Source organism: Sander vitreus, chromosome 22, assembly GCF_031162955.1.
Source record: "Sander vitreus isolate 19-12246 chromosome 22, sanVit1, whole genome shotgun sequence".
Lineage (NCBI taxonomy): Eukaryota > Metazoa > Chordata > Actinopteri > Perciformes > Percidae > Sander > Sander vitreus.
In genome coordinates, this window is record NC_135876.1 from 20,458,483 (window position 1) to 20,478,052 (window position 19,570).

Genomic DNA, 19,570 nt, shown 5'->3' on the forward strand with positions numbered 1-19,570 from the left:
TGCAATCAGCCCGCAGGTCACCCAGTAAGAATATGGATGAAAATACAGTGTTGCCCTTAACAATTTTACACTGTTCCTCACTGAGAAAGATCATTTTATGTGCTGCACTGCCTTCTACTGGATCAAAAACAAGCCTGCAGCTGTCAACATCTCAGCCAAACCTTGAGTGTATTTAATACTTCACAGTGAATGAGCAGGTTAGGAATACAACGGTACTTTGGCTATGAGGTATCCTATATCTTTCTGAAATATCTTTTTGGCAAAGGTTTTGGTGATGATGATTATATTGTCTTTGTAAGGTTTAAATGGGTCGGAGTGTCAGTTGAAATTCACTTTGTTGATGTTGTTGCTCTTAGATGATGTCAGACAGTTGATCTCTGAATCAGAACATTAAACATCAGCCGTTTAAATCGTTTGCAGTAACATCTTTAGCCACAGGAGGGAGGCAACAGAATGTACTGGCAAATGCATTCAACATCCTGTAATGCCATCATCACAGAAGGACATCTAAGGTGACATGCTTACATTGCAACAGCTCGCCTCATACTGGAAACGTTGGCACTTGTCCTTCCAACAGGAACTCAAAAACATACAGATGCAAGCCAACAACAGTCAGTATTTTAAGGAAAAGGGGCTTTTCAGGCTATCATGTTACAGGTTTGGATTCCTGAACCAAGTTAAGTAAACTAATGATTAAACAACTCCTTACCTTTTGAAGTTGCTTCTCAGCAATACTTTGAACCAACATCTGCTCCAATCCAGCTGTTCAGGGCTCTACAGAGCACTGATTGCATTATAATAAAGTACACTCATAAAGTCATAAATGCATGAATCTGCTGCTGTGTAAATTCGAAGCAGGGCGTTCATGAAAAGAGCATGCGTACTTAGTCAGCGCTCCCTGAGGAAAGAACAGTGGGATGCTCTGATGTTGCATTTTCTCAAAGCCTTTCAGCTCTGAGGCAGCTGAGACCAACGGAGATTGAGGCTTACAGCTCAGGGAAAGAGAATGTTGCTGTCCCTTTATTGCATGCACGTGATTGCTATAAAAACACATATTATACATGCATGTATAAAGAAATTAACTCTTAATTAGCTTGATTTCCTCCACTAGCTTGCCCTGTGCACATTACACAACATGGCGTGCTGTCCTCATATGATACCAAAACTGTGGCCTGTTTGCTTGTAGCCTTGTCAGGATACTCTGACCTCTCCTCACTGTCCTGTTCTGCAGCTCAGGACACATCGGGCAGCAGAATAGAGTCAATGGATAGATGTATCAAGGGACAGGATGTGATAGCAAGAGGAAGAGACTGACACAGTGTTCGGGATATACAGGAATATTTTGAGTCAATCGACAGAAAATTAAAAGGCAACTATTTTGATTATTGATTAATAATTTCAGAATGTTTCAGAGGTCCATCTTCACACTGCTTTTCTTTTACTTATTGTATGGTTCGTTGAATATCATTTGGGTTTTGGACTTTTGATGATGTCACCTTGAGCTTTAGGAAATTGGAGTTTGCATTTTTCACTTTTTTCTGACAATTGCATTTATTCATTTGGCCTACACTTTTGTCCAAAGCAACACAAAAGGGCCACCCACAATGCTTGGTTTTTAAATCAAGTGCCACAATGTTGCATGTCAAAAGGGCTAACCACTCAACTCATGTCCTCATAAGAGCTACCTCTAACAATCACTTTTGTTATTGATTAATCTGCTGACAATTTACTCAATTAATCAGTTAATCATTTGGTCTAAAATGGCAGCATGATGTCTTTGAATATTTAGTTTTGACTGACCAACAATCCAAAACCCAAAATATTTCTTATTACATAAAACAAAAAAAAGAAAAGTAGCAAATCCTCACAGCTGAGTATCTTGTTAACTATGGAATATGCGTAATTTTTGCTTAAAAAACCGATTCATTCATTTATTCACCTCCATTCACAACTAAGCTGTTTTATTTAGATAACACATATATTCAACTTCACATTTTTGCCAAAAAGTAACCTGTTTATTTTACTTTACAACCATTTCATCCTTCACGTTTGGGCGGGTGAGAAAAATCGGTGTCAATTTCTATTCATAACACAGGTAGAAAAACTGTAGTAAACGTGCACTGATGCCACAATGTTGCTGCAGTTGAATTTCCATTCCCATGCATTGTGATCTAGTTCTGATTCTGTTGCTGCATGTCTTCCTCACTGTGTGACCAGTCGCCTCGGTGCATGTGCTCTCTTGTTGCCAGGGAGACAGCGGAACCGCCTGGAGCCAATGGACACCATTTTCGTCAAGCAAGTGAAGGAGGGAGGCCCTGCCCACGGAGCTGGACTCTGTACAGGTACACACACACACACACACACACACACACACACACACATACACACACACAGTTTCTATGGCGATCATTGCACTGCTTCTGATAACCGGCTGATCTTATGATTAACTCTGTCTGTTTTACATCTGACCTCAAAGTGCCGCCTGTTGCCAAGATTTTTTCACGTTTGTACTGTAGGTAATTCCACTTCCTTGTAACTCGCCAGGCAAAACAGATACGAGTTACAAAATAACAGATGGCTCCTTCGTGGGAGGTTGAACAAAGTGTAATATGCACACTGTTATTCAAGCCTTCTCTTGATTCTATTTTTTCTACGTCTCCCACTTTGTTTTGTCTCATATTGATTCGTGAATCACTTCAGCAAGGATTAAAATGCTTGAACAAATTCCCTTCTGGTAAAAAAAGTGATTCAGCTCCTTCCAGTTTCCCTTAAATTTAGGTGACAGGTGGAGTTCTGTCAGTGTTATTGCCAGATTAGCACTCTGTATTACAGGAAATGTTAAGTGGCCTGGACAAGCCCTCTAAACTGTCTGCTTTTATCTGTTCACTCTCCTCTCCTGGGATACGGGAGTGCAGTGTTTTCCCACAATTATCCAGTTTCTCATCTCGCCTCTCTTCCTGTAAGATGGCCATCTTCAGAAAACTTGAATGGACATTGATCCTTACACAGGGGCCTTCAAAAAACAAGTATTGGTATTCTCCTTTTGATCTAAACAGAGATGTGTGTTTGTGCTGGAAAGAGCTATTCCAGAGTGGTTACCTTGGTCAATAACCATATTGACTGGTTTCCAGATCATTTTTTCTGAGCGGCTGAGTGCAGAGGCAAAGTATATTTGTCATGTTGCAGTTAGCAGTAAAGAGCAGGTTTTACATTTATTTCTATATCTCTAATTCTATCCAGGGGACCGGATAGTGAAGGTGAATGGAGAGAGCATCATTGGGAAGACATACTCGCAAGTCATAGCCTTGATCCAGAACAGGTAAGATATATGCCTTTCCAAATAATACATAAAAGAGTCTGGCTGACTCAGGCCCAGATGCCCGAGTTGACATCTAATCCCTTCACTGCTAGCACTCCCCTGCATGTTTGTGGATTAACAACACAGAAAATGAGACATTGTGAAACTTTCTACGAAAAACACATTTCAAGAGAGAATAGCTTTCTTATCACTGACACGCACATGTGTACCATTCATTCACGTCATTAAACTGCAGCTATTAAAGCTTAGATTTTACAAGTCAAACTTATTCTCTTGAGAAGTGCCATGACTTTGTCTGAGCCCTGTGTTAAAACAGTTTCTCTCTCACTCTTTTTCTCTCACGTTCACTCTTATTATCTCTGTTCCTGCACACCCTTGCCTCCATCAGTGATGCCTCACTGGAACTCTGTGTGATGCCAAAAGATGAGGACATTTTGCAGCTGGTAAGCATTCATTCATCAGTAAATATTGTGCTCGAAAATGCCCTTTTTGTTTGGTTTATAAAAACCATGCATAAAAGATTTGTGTATATGTGCAGTTTTTCATATCAGACCAGTGGCCTTTTTTTAAACATAGTTTTATTTAACTGTTATTTGTCAAGTTTAGTCAAGTTGGCCGTGAAGGGCTCATCTGGGCTATATTTTGTTAATTTAGCCTGTACGTGCATGGAAAATTAAAATACTAATTCTCCATGAAAATCCATTTGTCCATCCACCCAGTAAGACTGTAATGTGTCTTTGACTATAGCACAGGTTGTCAGATATGGGGCCCTATCTTGCACCCGGCGCAGTGCAAAGCCCGATGCAAGTGTCTTTGCTAGTTTACTGTAAGACCGATCATGCTCATGCTATCTTGAGGCAGCGGAAAGTGATCGCGCCATTGACCAACAAAAACCTGGTCTAAAGTTAATAACGCAGCATTTCATTGATATTTTAAAGGCATGCTATGTAACTTTTCCCTCTTCGGTCCCCCTACAGGTTGTCTCATTGGAACTACAACCGCGCAAGCTGTAGTTCCAATGAGACAACCTGTAGGGGGACCGAAGAGGGAAAGGTTACACAGTATGCCTTTAACAGCGCATTACTAAAATGCGCCTAGGCTTGTGCACAGCGTGCGCACACTATCACACTAAGATTAAAAATGAAAAAATATTACAATGTGAAATAGTATTATGATATGATCTGCTCGCGCGAGCAGATCAGTTTCTTCTCCTGAAAACCTCTCCTTCCTGCTTAGCAAATCCGCCATCATAATAGCAATGCGCCAAGGTACAAACGAGCCTGGCTTTTAAAGGGAATGGGAGATCACACTCTGATTGGTTTATTGCATGTTACGCCCAAAACACACCTATGATTATTTAAGACACTAAGTACAACCCTTTTGAACCATGCGCCCGGCGCACGAACAACATGTCCCCATGTTTCCAAGCTCTATGTTAACCTTAACTTGTCCTGACTCCAACTCCATACTTAAAGCACAGACATGAGATTGATATGTATCTTCTTCCAAAATGTGAAGCTAGTCCTTCAAACGTAGCCCAGGAAACCTTCAATGAAGTGATACTCACCTCTGACTCACGTCAGACTCCTAGAGGAAATGGAGACAAGATGTTGACAAGCTTTCCATGCCTTAGCTGATAGGCATCTTTTGGATACAAGCTTGAGTAAAACATTGACATTTCATTGGACTCAGACTACCAGACAGGACTGTGGTAAAGAGTGTAAAGATTTGAAACATTGTCACAACGCGGCCTGATATTTAGAGAGTCACAGGTTTGATCGCTGCAAGCATGTGGATAATGCGGGGCACTGCTAATAATTGTAGAGATCACACCTGTGGGGACACAGTCTTTCCAACCACCTGCTCATCCTGCCATCTTGATCATCAATATACTGATATTAATTGTCTCATGTCAGGTTGATAATATTTTTGGGCTAGTTTAAAAAAAAAAAAAAAAAAAAACGTGAGCTTGAATTTTCAGGGAGAAAACACTAATAACAGAAGGAGCAGGACTAGAATACATGCCACAGCTTCACACTCCCTCTACCCACCACGCTGATGAGCTCAGCGATGCAAACAGCCAGCCCACGCCATCAGTCAGGGTCCAGAGCCACACAGACGATAAACCAGCGCCAGGCCACGTCAAACCAGTCGCCACACGTTGTTCACCTCTGGGAAATTCTCTCTTGGAGCAGAGAACTGAGTCAGATCCCACTTTGTTGCTAAATTCCCCACATAGCTTGTTAGCTTGGCCGCAGCTCACCAAAAGCCACAGAAACTTGCTTTTGGCGTTTTGGAATGAGTCTGAGCACTCACAAGACTGAGGGTTTCGAATGAAGCAATTAGCTCTCTCTCCCTTTTCAGGGAAACATGAATCAAAATTAAATTTGTTTGATGTTTCAACTAGGGATTTCTTTTTACTTACTACAGTTCTTTAAAATCTCGCTGCCATTGGACAGTGTTAAGGAGTTAAAACTGTTGCACAATGTGCTCTGATGAACCTCAAGTAAAATTAAGTATAGTAGAATACAAGATGTGATTCACTGGCAAATGTTTCTGTTTATATGTAAATGTATATGATTTAGTTCTCAGTTGAATCACAATCAAGTCATTTCTCTAAAATGTCTGAATACATACGTAGTCTTCATCAATGCAACCCCTAAATGTTGCGCGATGTGGCCTTTTTATCCTGTTCATACAATGAGAAAAAAATGATTTTGTGCTGTTTCAAGGATGAATGGAGGATGCACATGGCGGTGTCTGTAGATGTGTCTATGTCTTCGTTTTTAAATGTGTTCATGTTTGTCTGTTTTGGGACATTGAGCCCACTCACTACCAGAGGGAGTGCAGCTGCAGTCAGCTGACTCCTCTCAGCTCACTTTTTACAGGAATGAGGGAGGAAAGGAATCCAGTGCAGATCAGGCAAGCATAAGCATAATGTTATGCTCACCCAAAAGTGAACATGATAGATAGAGCAGCGTCTAATAGATAAACGCGAGAGGATGAAAGAGGCTAGTAGAGAATGTTTGTAGTGCAAGAGCCACTGATAAACCAGAGACAGGGAGGGGAGGGACCACAGTGAGCAGGTGAGAGTGACAGAGCAAAGGAAAGAAATGCTGAGTATTTTGAGAGGGAGAGAAAGCCAGCAGAAAACATTCACCAATGTATCTTGACTGTAGCTGTGTTGTGGGTGGAGGAAGATGTGGGGCAAGAGGAGGAATTAATGGGGATGAAGAGCAACTCAGAATAAATTCAGGTCTGAGAAGGACACCAACACTGCTGAAGTTCACATCTATTCTTCTTTCTTCTTCTTCCACTCCGACTGTGATGCCTCTGCTCAGCGAGTTTATTTTAAGCCTGTGCTGAAGTCGGAGAAGTTGCCTGTCTCACCTCCATCGATGGCATTGTACCTCTCATTTCTTTATGCTCACCTGTGTACTTCTCTTTATTCCCTATTTTCTTTCTGCTTGCCCTTCTCTAACCTGTGGACTGCAGTTTTCCAGGGATATCACTGCTCTGGTAAGACAGGAAACTATACTAACTAAAAACTTTCCTTTTAAGTTCTCTTCCTGATGATTCACAGCTCTTATGCCATGTGGCACCACATTTAGAGCTCATATTTGCACATGTAGAAGCTGGCAAACCCCTAAAACCCCAAATACTGGTAATGTTTTGGTATTTTTCTGAATACCAGGTTGAGAGAAAGATGTGTGTACAGATGTGTCAGCAGACCTCAAAAACGTTGACCTGTGCTTTCCCTATTGAGGAAATTGGTTTCTATTTAACTATATGACTTGTGCAAATCCAGAGGGAGGCACCAAGCAGCAGACTTACTGCTGCTGCTGTTGCGGTTAGTACAATTGTAACCTGACACCCCAGGTAGAGTTCTATTGATTGAAGTCCAACACCACAACTCTCTCCCTTTCATTTTCTCACGAGCTTGTGTTCTGAAGGGATGAGGAAATATAGCGTGTTTAATATGCAACCAGGAGTTTTCTCCAAAGCCGTTCGTCATTCACTGGAGTGTGCGCAGGGTTACAATTACCCATGTTTAGGTGTTTTTCTTTAAGTTTTAATCAAGGAAATTACCCTAGTTGCTACATTTAGACTAGAATTGTGGAACCATGCTGACAGAAGTAGCGTTAACTGCCAACGGCAGACAGAGGCGACCCCCGTTCACCTTCTCCTCATGCCTCAGGGCACACTCTCCAGTACCAAAGGTGGGTAAACCTCTGCCAGCTTAATCCCCACTCCTGGCTCCATGGGTTTATTCTGGACTTTCCAGCCTTCTTTCTCTTCTTATTTGCCTTTCTGGCTATCCCTTTTTTGTCACTCTTTCACATCTGTTACTTCTCAGGGCAGTTAATTTGTACTATGGCATGCTTTAACATTCAGTCTCCTAGGAAAATATTGAGAAACTGTAACTGAGTGTGTTTGATTTGGAGAATTAGTACTGGAGCACTGTGCCTACGTTTAGCATGCTGTTGTTGTATTGTTATAGATGGGCTTCTATCCAGTTGTCCATCTTTCACTTAAAGTGTACTTGAGACAATGTAGGGACAGTGTTTGTCTTGTCATCAGCTCACGCAGAGACTCTTGTCAATAATGACACTAATGAATTACCTTTCTTTCTCCACTTTCAAAATGTGAGCAACAAATTGCCATGTTGTAGTTGAGGTATGTTGGAATCAAAAGATTATTACTGTTGCTGTAATAGCAAAGTCAGATAAAGTCATAGGTGAGATGTGACAGTAAATTCATCGTCTAGATCTACTAACTAGATCAGTCTTTATATTTTGTTTTAAATTCAGAATAGTTTTACAAGCAGGTCTACAACACTCCCATGTCTTTAAGGGAAGTATAATGTATCCTGTCCCTGGTTGGGTGGGGTGTTCTCCCAGGGTTTAGCTTTCCAACCTATTAGCAACCAAAGTGATGTGATGTCCTATAATCTCTTGCAGGCCTATTCCCAGGATGCATACCTCAAAGGAAATGATGCGTACAGCGGAAATGCCCAGAACATCCCTGAGCCCCCTCCCATATGCTACCCTCGGATAGAAGTTAAGGCTGTGGGCATGGCTCAGACATCAGAGCCCGCCACAGTCAGTGAGACCCCCCGAGGGCCGGCTCAGGGACCAGGAAGAAGAGGGGGGGCCGCGGAAAAGAGCTATCGGGTTGAAATCCCTGTTCCGCCATCTCCTCCACCCCAGCAGCAAACGTCAGAGTCTCAGACAGTGGTGTGTGTCTGTAAGGAGAATGTGAGGACAGTGGCTATGCCTCCTGATCCAGTTGACAGGGGGTCCTGGGTGGCTCGGGCTGGACCCAGCCACAGGACAGAGGAAAACCGGTACAGTCCTTCAGCAGATTCCGGCTCAGCTAGACCGAGACCCCTTATTCCCTCAGTACCTGGAGGTGCACAGTTGCAGTACCCCTCTTCCCGTCCCACAGAAAGTCCAGTCTACTCTCCTTCCTCACGACCTGGTCCGATCTATCCTGCCTCACCGGACACGTTCTCCACTGCCATCTCACCCAGTGCCAACCACCACTCGCCCTCTCCGACAGCCCCCTCCACCTCGCCACACCAGAACATTGACTGGAAAAACTACACCACCTATAAGGACTACATAGACGCCAAGAGGCTACACACGTATGGCTGCCGCACCATCCAGGAGCGCTTGGACAGTTTGCGTGCGGCTGCTAATTCCAGCTCCGCCTACACCCAGCAACGTACACCGCCTGCTCCTAGCGCCAGTCAAAGAGGGGCACTGGGCTCCCAGGTCAGACAGAGAAGCACCTCCAATGATCGTGGGGTGGATGCAAGCAAGCAGGGCACTGCAGTGACTCCATTACGTAGCGTCTCCCAAGAGAGGCTTGGAGGTGGAACAGAGAGGACAATACTAATCAGGAATTGGCCTCGAAGTGCTTCCGAGGATGCTCTGCCTTTTTCCACCCCTACAGGAGTCCCCAAACCTCGGGCGCGGTCTTGTGACTATCTGGGGCAGCAGCCTGGAGAACCGGGTGGGTTGGCTGCCTTTGGAGATAGGGTGGTGTTGGAGGACAGGCTGCTGCTGTGTCGGGGAGAAGAAGCCAGAGCTAGCAGGCAGGGAACAGGCCTGAGAGCTTTACCTCATCTGAACAGGAGTCTCACTGGACAGAAGGAAGAAGGGCGAGTAAGTGGATTATCTAACTCTGCTCCTGTGTTTACTAAAGGTACCACGGATTATGTACAAACGTCAAGGACAGACAGTATCATAATGAGGCCATCACGTCTGCCTGTCAAAAACTCCATCTCAGATCCTTCACCTGCCTTATCCTCTTCTAGAGACCAAAGAGCTAACATCGTGAGCAACCACCTGGGCTACCCCTCCCCTCTGCACCTGCAGCTCAGAGGCAGGGCTGACAGTCTGAAAATGGAGAGCAGGTCAGAAGCTGGTTTGGCAGCCAGGTCCTCCTCTTGTTCTGGTACTAATTCAAAATTGCCAATGCAGAGACAACTACAAAGTACAGCTGTTGCTGCGTCTTCTTCTGGTTCCGCCACCACTAATGGAGCTGTTACCCAAAAGCCAAATATCAGAGAAATCTCCAGTTCCACCAGCGCCCTTTTACGTACTAATGGCGGCCTTGCAGAGGGCGTAGAAGGACTGGATGCAACAGTCGTTGTCCTAAGAAGGGACAAAAACTCTGGACCTCCCCACATTCGCCCTCCGTCCTATGTACTAGCTGTTAATGACAACCGGGGAGGAGTGACTCACAAGTCACCACCATTGGTGAAGGCAGGCTCTGCAGATGGAGCTATGTGCTGGACGTCTAATGACAGCTTTAGGGAGATGCATCTAAGAAGGCTTGGAGACACACGACAAAAGTCTGGCTCCAACAACTTGGACGACTCCCTGGATTCCATCCCCTTCATAGGTAAGACTGCACTACTCTCTAAACCACCTTCCTTTCACACTTTCCCTGTTTCTGTAGCAACAGCAATGACAGCGTAGCCAGGGTAGAACAAATGGCACAGCATGTGTGTCTGTGAGTGAGAAAGTATGTTTATGCATGACAGCTTGGCAGACTGTTAGCCAATGTGAATATGTACTGGATTCACAGCATATTATATACATGTTCTGCTTTGAACCTTGATACTTTTTGACTGCAGACCAAAATTTGTTTATAGCATCAAGTAGTGAAAAGGCCAGATCCTAATCTTGTTTACATATTGATTTCTTCATCTAAATCTGGAAATGCTGTAGATGTAGAAGAGAGAATAACTAATCTACAATTGCAAAGGAGAAGGTGTCTACTGAGTATATAGCATGTTAAGGGCTGTTAAGAGGAGACATGCAGTATGCTATTTTCTGCATTCAAGGTGGAACTGGTGGGATTTTCATGCAGGGATTGGACTGATAGTTCACAGTGTACTCCTACTAGAGATGGTCCGATACCATTTTTTGCTTCCCGATTCCGATACCTGAACTTGCGTATCGGGCGATACCGAGTACCGATCCGATACCAGTATATCATATATTTTATTATGTTTTAACAAGTGTATACTACTATCCCTGTATGGATGTGATATTATTTCTGTCTTTGTTGTCAGTCTGGCTCAGGTTAAACTCTTTGTGAAACATGAACAAACACAAACAATGAACACTTTTATTATGCAGTTTGACAGTCAGTTATAACGGAAAAAGAACATATATAAACTACTTTAACGTAGATTTTATTTAGGGCTTTATTACGTGGTATCGGATCGGTGCATCAACGCCAGTACTTCCCGAAACCAGCGTTTTAGGCAGTATCGGAGCTGGAACATCTCTAACTCCTACTCCTATCTCAAAAGCCACATTTCAAGATGGCCTATCTGGTATTTCTGTCCAACATTAGTGGGAGCAAAACACTTTCAATATATCCCTGTTTTGCGGATAAAATCTACAGAAAACGCTCCTCTCTCCATGGGAGAGAAGAAAAAAACAAAACGACCCCAAGCTCCCTTCTGTTTCAGGAGGTGGTGCAATGCAATTGCAAAAATGCATTGAAAATCAAGTGTAAGCCTGTTCATTGTGGACTTGCTTTTCATACAACAAGGACATCAATTGTGTCCAAATGTCACCATCAATATACTGGGGATCATCAGAAATAATGATTATTACTATTTGAATAATGATTATTTCTTACAGGAAATACCCTGGGGATTTTGTTGCTTGTTTGATTAAGTAAATAAAAACAAGTCTATGTAGTTTAGTGGGTTGGCAGTGAAACCACTTGTCCCAGGTCATGAAGGTAGTGTTATTTAGGGCATACTTTACTTTACTCAAGTTACAGCCACAGCAGAAGATGTTATAAAGGAATTGAAATGCTAAAATAAATTGGTTCCTTGTGGCATTTTGAACTCAGGGTGACATCGAGTCAGGTGTGTGATTATGTGACAGCGTGACACTGTACTGCAGGCAACCATGACCATGATATTCAGACCACCCTTTGGTATCTGAGTAGGACAGCACAGAAACATACTGTCAATAGGTACACACACACACACACACACACACACACAGAGCTGGGTGGTATTTCAGGTAGAAGGTTTAACAAACTCTGAGTGTAACCCTGATGTCTGAGTTGATCTACCCTGAGATGGGAAACTCTGAGTTTTCGGTTTCAGAACAGCTGATATGAGTTGGTTCAATCAACTCAGAGTAGGTTCACCACCACAATAAAAAGGCAGCATGAAAGGAGCCATGATGCTACGATTCACCATGGCAACAGCCACAAACAAACGGGTCGGCGGAAATACTCATGCGCACATACAGCGAGTTAAAAAAAAAAAAAAAAACAGCGGCTGCCGCAAAAAGAGAGAATTTGCGTGGGAGAAAATTGCTGCTAGAGTAAATGCGTATATTCCAATATAGTGTATATCATATTTAATCATAATATTTCTGGTGAAATGGTATTGAACCTGTAATCTATTTCATTTCTGCGGACGAAAAAGTACTAGGCTATGCCTACTAATCCCATTCTGAGGCTGCAGCACCATCATTAACAGCATTATAATTCATAATCTTTTATTTCAAAGCTTTTACATCATTCTCCTGCAATCCTGTGGAACTCCTTTTAAAAACGTTTAAAACCAGTTTCAGAGCGAGTCACACTCTTCTGACGGCGCTTTGCTACAGCGGCTTTACTAATATGCTCCGCATCACCAATGTTGTGAAGACAAATGCCGTTTGCAAAAAAACGTAATGCGACACAAATAATCTGCTGGGATGTAAGAACATAGATGGGTGACGTTAGTGATATGACGACGGATAAGGTTACGTAGCCTACATAACTGATCGACTGGGAAGAAAAAAACGATACCGCTCAAATAGGAAGTTATCTAAAAATTAAAATGTCGGGGTTTCAATATCATCTCCCGACATATAACACCCTACGAAGTAAAGCAGCTTCTTCATCAACGGGACGTCGACAAAAGGACATGCCATGTTTTGAGAAATAAATCGTTTTATAGTCTGCCTAACATAGTTAATAAACCAACATCATTTTTTTTTTATTCATGTCGATAACAAACTGCGCTAAAATGCGCCTGAAACAGGCTGAGGGAGGAGACTGAGAGGAACTCAAGGTTTCTTGAAGAAAACCTGCTCCCGACCAGGTTAGGTTCACAGGCTCAGTTACCATAGTAACTGACTCTGAGGTGAAGTTACTTCTCTTTCTGAAACAGAAAACCCAGAGTTACCCTCATCTCAGGGTTAACAAACTGAGTTTTCACTAAACCTGCTTTCTGAAATACCACCCCGCTCTCCAACTCAATCAACTCCCACCCACTCCCTGAAATGTCTCATATTTCCCCCAGTGTTGTACAGCAAGAGAAACCAAAGAACATCGTCCTAATGGACTGTGACATAACAGAGAAATAAGAGCATTCCTGCAGCTTCAATTTGATTTCATAGTGCAATTCCAAACAATAAGTGGAACAACTGCTGTACATTAGGTGTCTGCCAAACATTTTGTACCGGGAACAGAATTCAACTGGTGCTGCTAAAGTACATGCAAAATGTCACGTCTACCCTGATGAGGAGACAACCTTGCTTTTTTTTGTGTGTGTTTCTCCTCAGAAACTGAATGCATTCATAGCAAAGCAAATGCATCACAGTGGAAATGGGCTCTATATTTACTTATTGTGGTGTTTAAACCACAAATGGCCAATAAACAAAATGAAGTTGTGTAATATTACAATGCAAATACTGTCTTTTTACATCTCTGCCAATTCATAGGCTGTCATAATTGAACAAGCTTGAACTTGACTTTGCATCATCAGTTTGTGTCATCATCGGTGACTCATCAGCACCCAATGAGAGCAGCTCTTGTGTTTCTTCATGCTCCAGAACCTGCAGGGGTTTATCATATTATCTTCCAGCACAATTTCCCTCCAACACACCTCAGCTCTCGCTTTTTAGTTCTCTATTTAGATCTAGATTAGATTATATTTCGATTTTAGCACTTGTTCTGTGTTTAACACCTGTGACGTGCTGTGAAGGCAAACCATTAAAGCAATCTTTTCTTTTTTCCAGTGATCATTTAAGATCGTTGAAGTTTTTATATTTGGGCAGACCTTGGAAATGTATTTTCTGCCGAGTTAAGATTGATATCATGTCTGTACTCTAAATATATAGCTTCAGGCAGCAGCCGGCTTAGCTTGGCATAACGACTGGAAGCAGGGGGAAACGGCTAGCCTGGCTCTGTCCAAAGGTTAAACAAAATCCAATAACCAGCACCTCTAAAGCTCCCTAATGAACACGTACAAAAGCCGAAGTGTAAAAACATCAAGTTGTGCTTTTTCACGGGTGGTTATATACCAGACTCTTTCTAACAAGCTGCCTCCCTGTGTTTCCAGTCTTTATGGTAAGCTAAGCTTACCATCTCCTTTTTGCGGCTTCATATTTAACAGAAAAAGATATGAGAGTGGTATTGAATCTATTCATCGACCTCTCAGCAAATACGTTTTCCAAAATGTGTAACTATTTGTTTAAAGATCTGCACCTTCTGTTTAAAACGCCATCAATCTTTTTTGTCTACAACTGACATCCCCTGAAAAATAAATAGTAATTGTACGTGTCAGACATCACTGACTGCTGCCGTTTTCCCAGAAGCCGGATTGGAGGGATAGAAACAACTGATTAAATGAAATAACTGGGCAGAAATGAGGTTTGCAGTGTCATGGGAGATGTCTTTGAGGTTTTAAGGAGAGATTTTACAGCAGTAATCTGTACACAACTAACAAGCAGATCAGATGTTCCATATTAAAGTCGTGCCGTTGAAAGTTAAAGATTTGCATCAGTGCATTGGCACGATGTAATCATTTAGATCTTTTTTACTCGTTCTTTTTGACTTGTAATGGTATTTTTTTTAAGTGAAGAAGTTTAATGGGGTTTCATAAAGTTAAATAGCATATGAGGTGCTCTACTTAATTTTATAAAACGAGTGTTAATGTAAGTAGTGTTACGTTAGGTTTTACCGTCCTTCCTGCATCACCACAGTCACAGATATGATTCATCGTACACGTCTCTTCATTTGTTTTTAGGGCTTGCCATCTTGCTGATATTGCATATCATACGTTATTACACGGCTGTGTCTGTGATGATGTAATGTTAGCTGACTAGCCTGCGTGTGTGTGTGTACGTGTTTAAAAGGCAAGGCGTGTACCCGCTTATCAGAACAGAAACACCTATCTATACTGGCTGACTGTCTCTGTCTGCATCACTCTGCTTTAGCCCCATGCGCCCTTATCGCAGCGTCTTATTGCTATCTGCTGAAATGTTTATTCAAGTGGAGATAGCAGAACTAGACTTTGTTTTTGGATGTTTGAATTTACAATATATTTCCTGTTGCAGATTACATTTGGTCATAAACAACAAAGTATCTTGCCGTTCCTTGAATCCGTCTGGCGATCACAGCTCCAGTTAAACATTTCCATTACCGTTTTTTGTGTAAATGACCCTTCTTCTTTAATCTTGCTCACTCAGTGTGAATTCTCTGGACAATGACCTGCTCTATTCACACATTACACAGAATGCGTACTGGAAGCTGGCAGGGTAAAATCTGTTTATTGTCCGGTCCAACTGACATATAGCTATTTGCGTTCCCACATACAGCTCCTCCGGGTAATGTTCAGATAAGTTTAGGGTTGCAGTGCATGCGTGAAAGGGGCTTAATGTAGTTAGCTAGCTAATAATGTGTCAGTGGCTTTCGGAAGTAACGTTCGGTTACAACTGTTGGGACTGTAGGAAGCTAGCTAGCCCAATATGCAGTTGCAGCTCACGTTTAAGCAGATAAACACTGTTTAATTCATTCCTTACACTGTTGTGCTTGAGTCTTTGGTTTTCAAAAGATGATAAAAAAGACACCACCCAGGGCTCCAGACTAACTTTTTGCCTTGGTTGCACTGGTGCGCCTAACTTTTTTATTTAGGTGCACAAAACACACAAAATGTAGGTGCACCCAAATTTTTCCTCGCGTCGCCGTTAACGCTGAATGGCGATACACAATATATAGCTCTGTATTTTTTTACAAAGTGGGCTAAATGTTCAGTTTTAAGTCAAAGCCACTTTTCACAAACTCTTTTATTAAAACAGATTGTGATTCAAATAAAATGCAAAGACATGGTTTCCTTTACCAGTTTGAAAATATACAGCTGCAACACATGTAAATGAAAGTTAACTGAAATAAATAGCCTAGGATATAAATATATATATATATAAAAAAAAATATATATATATATATATCTGAGAAAGCTCCTTCACTTGTTTTCAACAACAATAACCGATTAAAAGAGAGAGATGACGCCCGGGTTCTACTCCGACCTGCGTCCCTTTGCTGCATGTCATTCCCCCCTCTCTCTCCCCTTTCATGTCTTCAGCTGTCCTGTCAAAATAAAGGCCGGAATCTTAGACAGCCAGACAGACAGAAAGACCTAGGGAAACAGGGGGAGTGCGATGGACCGAAGCGTATGCTACTAACAGAATGACGGCTGACTCATTATGAATGGGTCCAGCACGGGTCGAATGCACTTTGGCGGGTCAGCGGCGTTACACATGTCTTGTGTAGGCTATGAAATGTCTGTATCGTCACTGCGCTGCATTTTTATAAACTATGATATTCTGGCCATGGGTCACATCTCTCACCCAGGTCCAGCAGGCTCCGTCTCACACGCTATTACTCAACCAATAACTCAACCAATAATCAATAACTTCTAATGTTTTTTTTGCCGTGGCGGCTGCAGTAACGGAGAGTTACCAGCGGAAACACTGGTACCAATACAGGTTTCCCTCTCATACTTAACAATATACAGCTGTGTTAATAACAGTTAAAACTGTAGACAAATGTCAGCATGTGGACCGGCGCCGCTGTGTCTCTCTATGTTGCAGGTGAGCCATGTGTGAGTGAATGGGGGGGGGCTGTGCGGAAGAGAGATCCAAACACAGGCACAGCTTTACAGAAGGAATGGGTCATGTAACGCAACATTAAACCATATCGATATGACATCGCTTCGTTAGTGGAGAGGCAGCGGATGCGAGGACGTTAGGTGCACCGGGGTGACCTAGGAAAAATCTTATTCGCACCCTTACAAATTTTGGTCGAGCCCTGCCACCTTTCCAATTATTTAAATGCCAAGTAAACTATGCTAAGCTACGATTGGACAATCACGGTTTGTGTTGCTAAATTCCTCTCTCTCTTTCTTTAGATGAACCATCCAGTCCCAGTACTGACCAGGACAGCACACACATTCCTGCCTGTGCTGTTATAGCTGGAACGCCCCTCATCACCACCATCCCACCCAGCCCCAGCTCTCCGTCCCCTTTCATTCGACGCCATCTGTCCCATGACCAAGGTATGTTCATGCCAAAGCAGCAAAAGTAGGCCTATGACAATTACTGCACTAGCCAGTAGTACAGGTTATGAACAGTAACAGATCATTATAATTATAATGTAACCCTCTCTTAATAGATTCTCTCCGTCTCACAACTATTGAGTCAGATTCTGGTACTAAAACAGAGCGGTCCAAGTCATATGATGAAGGCCTGGATAACTACCGGGAAGAGAGCAGAGGGTAAGTTATACGAATAGCGTAATGGGATTTATTGGCGAAAAAAAACAATACCCATCCAATACCCAAACATTTTGATGAGAAAACACATTTCAAATTACTTATAAAATTCCTTCTTCTCTTCCATTTAGGAGGTCCTTAATACCTGGTCTGAAGAGTCTTAGAAAGGTGAGTGAAATCACATTTTTTTTATCAAGCATGAGTTTGTTCATGACTGGTTTACCTGCATTTCCTGCTTGAAGGTTTATCAGCTCATTAGTTCACACCCAGAAGATAAAACTTCTCCCAGTGAAATGTAAATGTGTTATGGAAAATAGGGACGGGTGTAAAAGCCACAGCAGGCATTGCTGATAAATAATTCATTGAAAGATTATTTCTGTGTATTTACTGTTTCTCTGTATATACGTCAACCTTTAATGCTTAAAAGTTGAGAGTTGGCCTGTACGGACTTTGACTTGATGATTGTGAAAAGATTTTGGTCACAAACATCCCTCTTTCTCCATATTTTTAACATCTTTAACGAATCACTTCAGTCTTCCAGGTGTTTTTTTTGGCTTCATATTGATTTCTAATTCATCACAGGCGGTGGACAGGTCATCTGAAGATTCAGGGTCCAGAAGGGATTCTTCATCCGACGTCTTCTGTGACGCCACCAAGGAGGGTTTGCTGCATTTTAAGCAGCTGAACACAGACAAGGGCAAGGTGTGGACCGGCTCTACATACAAAGCCATCGCATCATAAAACTCACACACTGACACAGAAAGCACATTATCAAGCATGACGTGACCTACTGTATGACTTGGCTTATAAACAGTAGCAGGGCTGCCCTTTTTTTCCAGAGTATATCTTTGTCCGACTCTTTTATGCTGTACTGTACGTTTCACCTGTTGGACCAGTTTGAACCCATAGCTGCCTTTGACCTCCTTGTATGAGGTCTCATATTGTCCTCAAGGCAGTGATTTTGTGTTATGATGCCAACAACAGAATATTTTACAGAAAGATTGTAGTTTAATCACCTCCATTATGCTTTGTGAAACTCGTCTCTTTCTGCAGCGTGTCGGAGGAGGTATGCGCCCGTGGAAACAGATGTACGCCGTGTTGAGAGGCCACTACCTCTGCCTATATAAGGACAAAAAGGAGGGGCAGGCTCATGCCAACTGCCAAGCAGTAGACGAGCCTCTGCCAATCAGCATCAAGGCCTGTCTCATTGACATCTCCTACAGCGACACAAAGCGCAAGAACGTGCTACGGCTGACCACGTCGGACTGTGAGTACCTGTTCCAGGCTGAGGACAGAGAGGACATGCTGGCCTGGATCAGAGTCATCCAGGAAAACAGCAACCTGGATGAGGAGGTGAGAGTCATGCCTTCAAACCGTTGAGACCGTGATCAGTTACTACGCATGAGGCACAAAACATTGGACAATTTACTGAGCGGTTCAGAAGCATCTTTTACTTTTTGTTTTTAATGGCATACTTTGGCATTTAACTTATACAGTTCAGTGGCTCTCACTAGGACAGCTGCCTCAGGGCCTCTATGCAGGGCGTTGTCCAGGTGAACATCTTCTGTTATAATACACCTGACAGTGTGACGTCACCTACTGTATAATTGTCCTATTGCCCTACAGTGACATCTGTCTCACATCTGTCACGCCACGATGTAGGTTTTACGCAGAAGTATAGATCAAGTTTTGAAACTTGAACTGCACCTGATCCCTTAATCATCACCTATTGTGTCCTCTGTCCTTTTGCTCTGCTCCCCTTTCCTTCCTTCCTTCCTTCCTTCCTTTTTCTTTCTTTTTTTAGAACGCGGCTTTCACCAGCCATGACCTCATCAGCAGGAAGATCAAGGAGTACAACACCTTGATGAGGTAAGGGGGGAAGGGAGATTTGGCGGGGAGAGGAGGGAGCTCCTCACACTATCAAAGAACTTCACACAGTGCTGGACAAGTTAGCTCTGATTGGAAAGCTCATTTCGTTGATTTTTTTTAACTAGCCCGACAGGCAGCAAGACGGAGCCGTCGCCCAAACCCTCACGCCAGTCGCTAAGCATCAGGCAGACACTGCGGGGAGGTAAAGGAGAGACCAAAGCAACAAGTCCGCTCACACCTAAAGCTGAGCAGGAGAGGAAGAACATGCACAAAGGTAGGAAAAGAAATAATTC

At 42.8% G+C, this 19,570-nt stretch overlaps 1 protein-coding gene across 4 annotated transcripts in view; it reads left to right on the forward strand.

Moving 5' to 3' along the window:
• Window positions 1-19,570, forward strand: part of arhgap21a (Rho GTPase activating protein 21a) — an 86,214-nt gene that overhangs the window by 57,294 nt on the left and 9,350 nt on the right. Inside the window, exons 5-15 of one of the 4 annotated variants that reach the window (XM_078280107.1) lie at window positions 2,250-2,342; window positions 3,241-3,319; window positions 3,708-3,762; window positions 8,281-10,231; window positions 17,046-17,192; window positions 17,309-17,411; window positions 17,540-17,576; window positions 17,991-18,110; window positions 18,462-18,761; window positions 19,213-19,277; window positions 19,403-19,551. In XM_078280107.1, the coding sequence (XP_078136233.1) occupies window positions 2,250-2,342; window positions 3,241-3,319; window positions 3,708-3,762; window positions 8,281-10,231; window positions 17,046-17,192; window positions 17,309-17,411; window positions 17,540-17,576; window positions 17,991-18,110; window positions 18,462-18,761; window positions 19,213-19,277; window positions 19,403-19,551 (3,099 nt within the window). Of the gene's footprint in view, window positions 1-2,249; window positions 2,343-3,240; window positions 3,320-3,707; window positions 3,763-6,458; window positions 6,576-6,612; window positions 6,839-7,156; window positions 7,540-8,280; window positions 10,232-17,045; window positions 17,193-17,308; window positions 17,412-17,539; window positions 17,577-17,990; window positions 18,111-18,461; window positions 18,762-19,212; window positions 19,278-19,402; window positions 19,552-19,570 lie in introns of those variants that run through there. The other 3 variants (XM_078280110.1, XM_078280109.1, XM_078280108.1) reach the window with 3 other exon arrangements.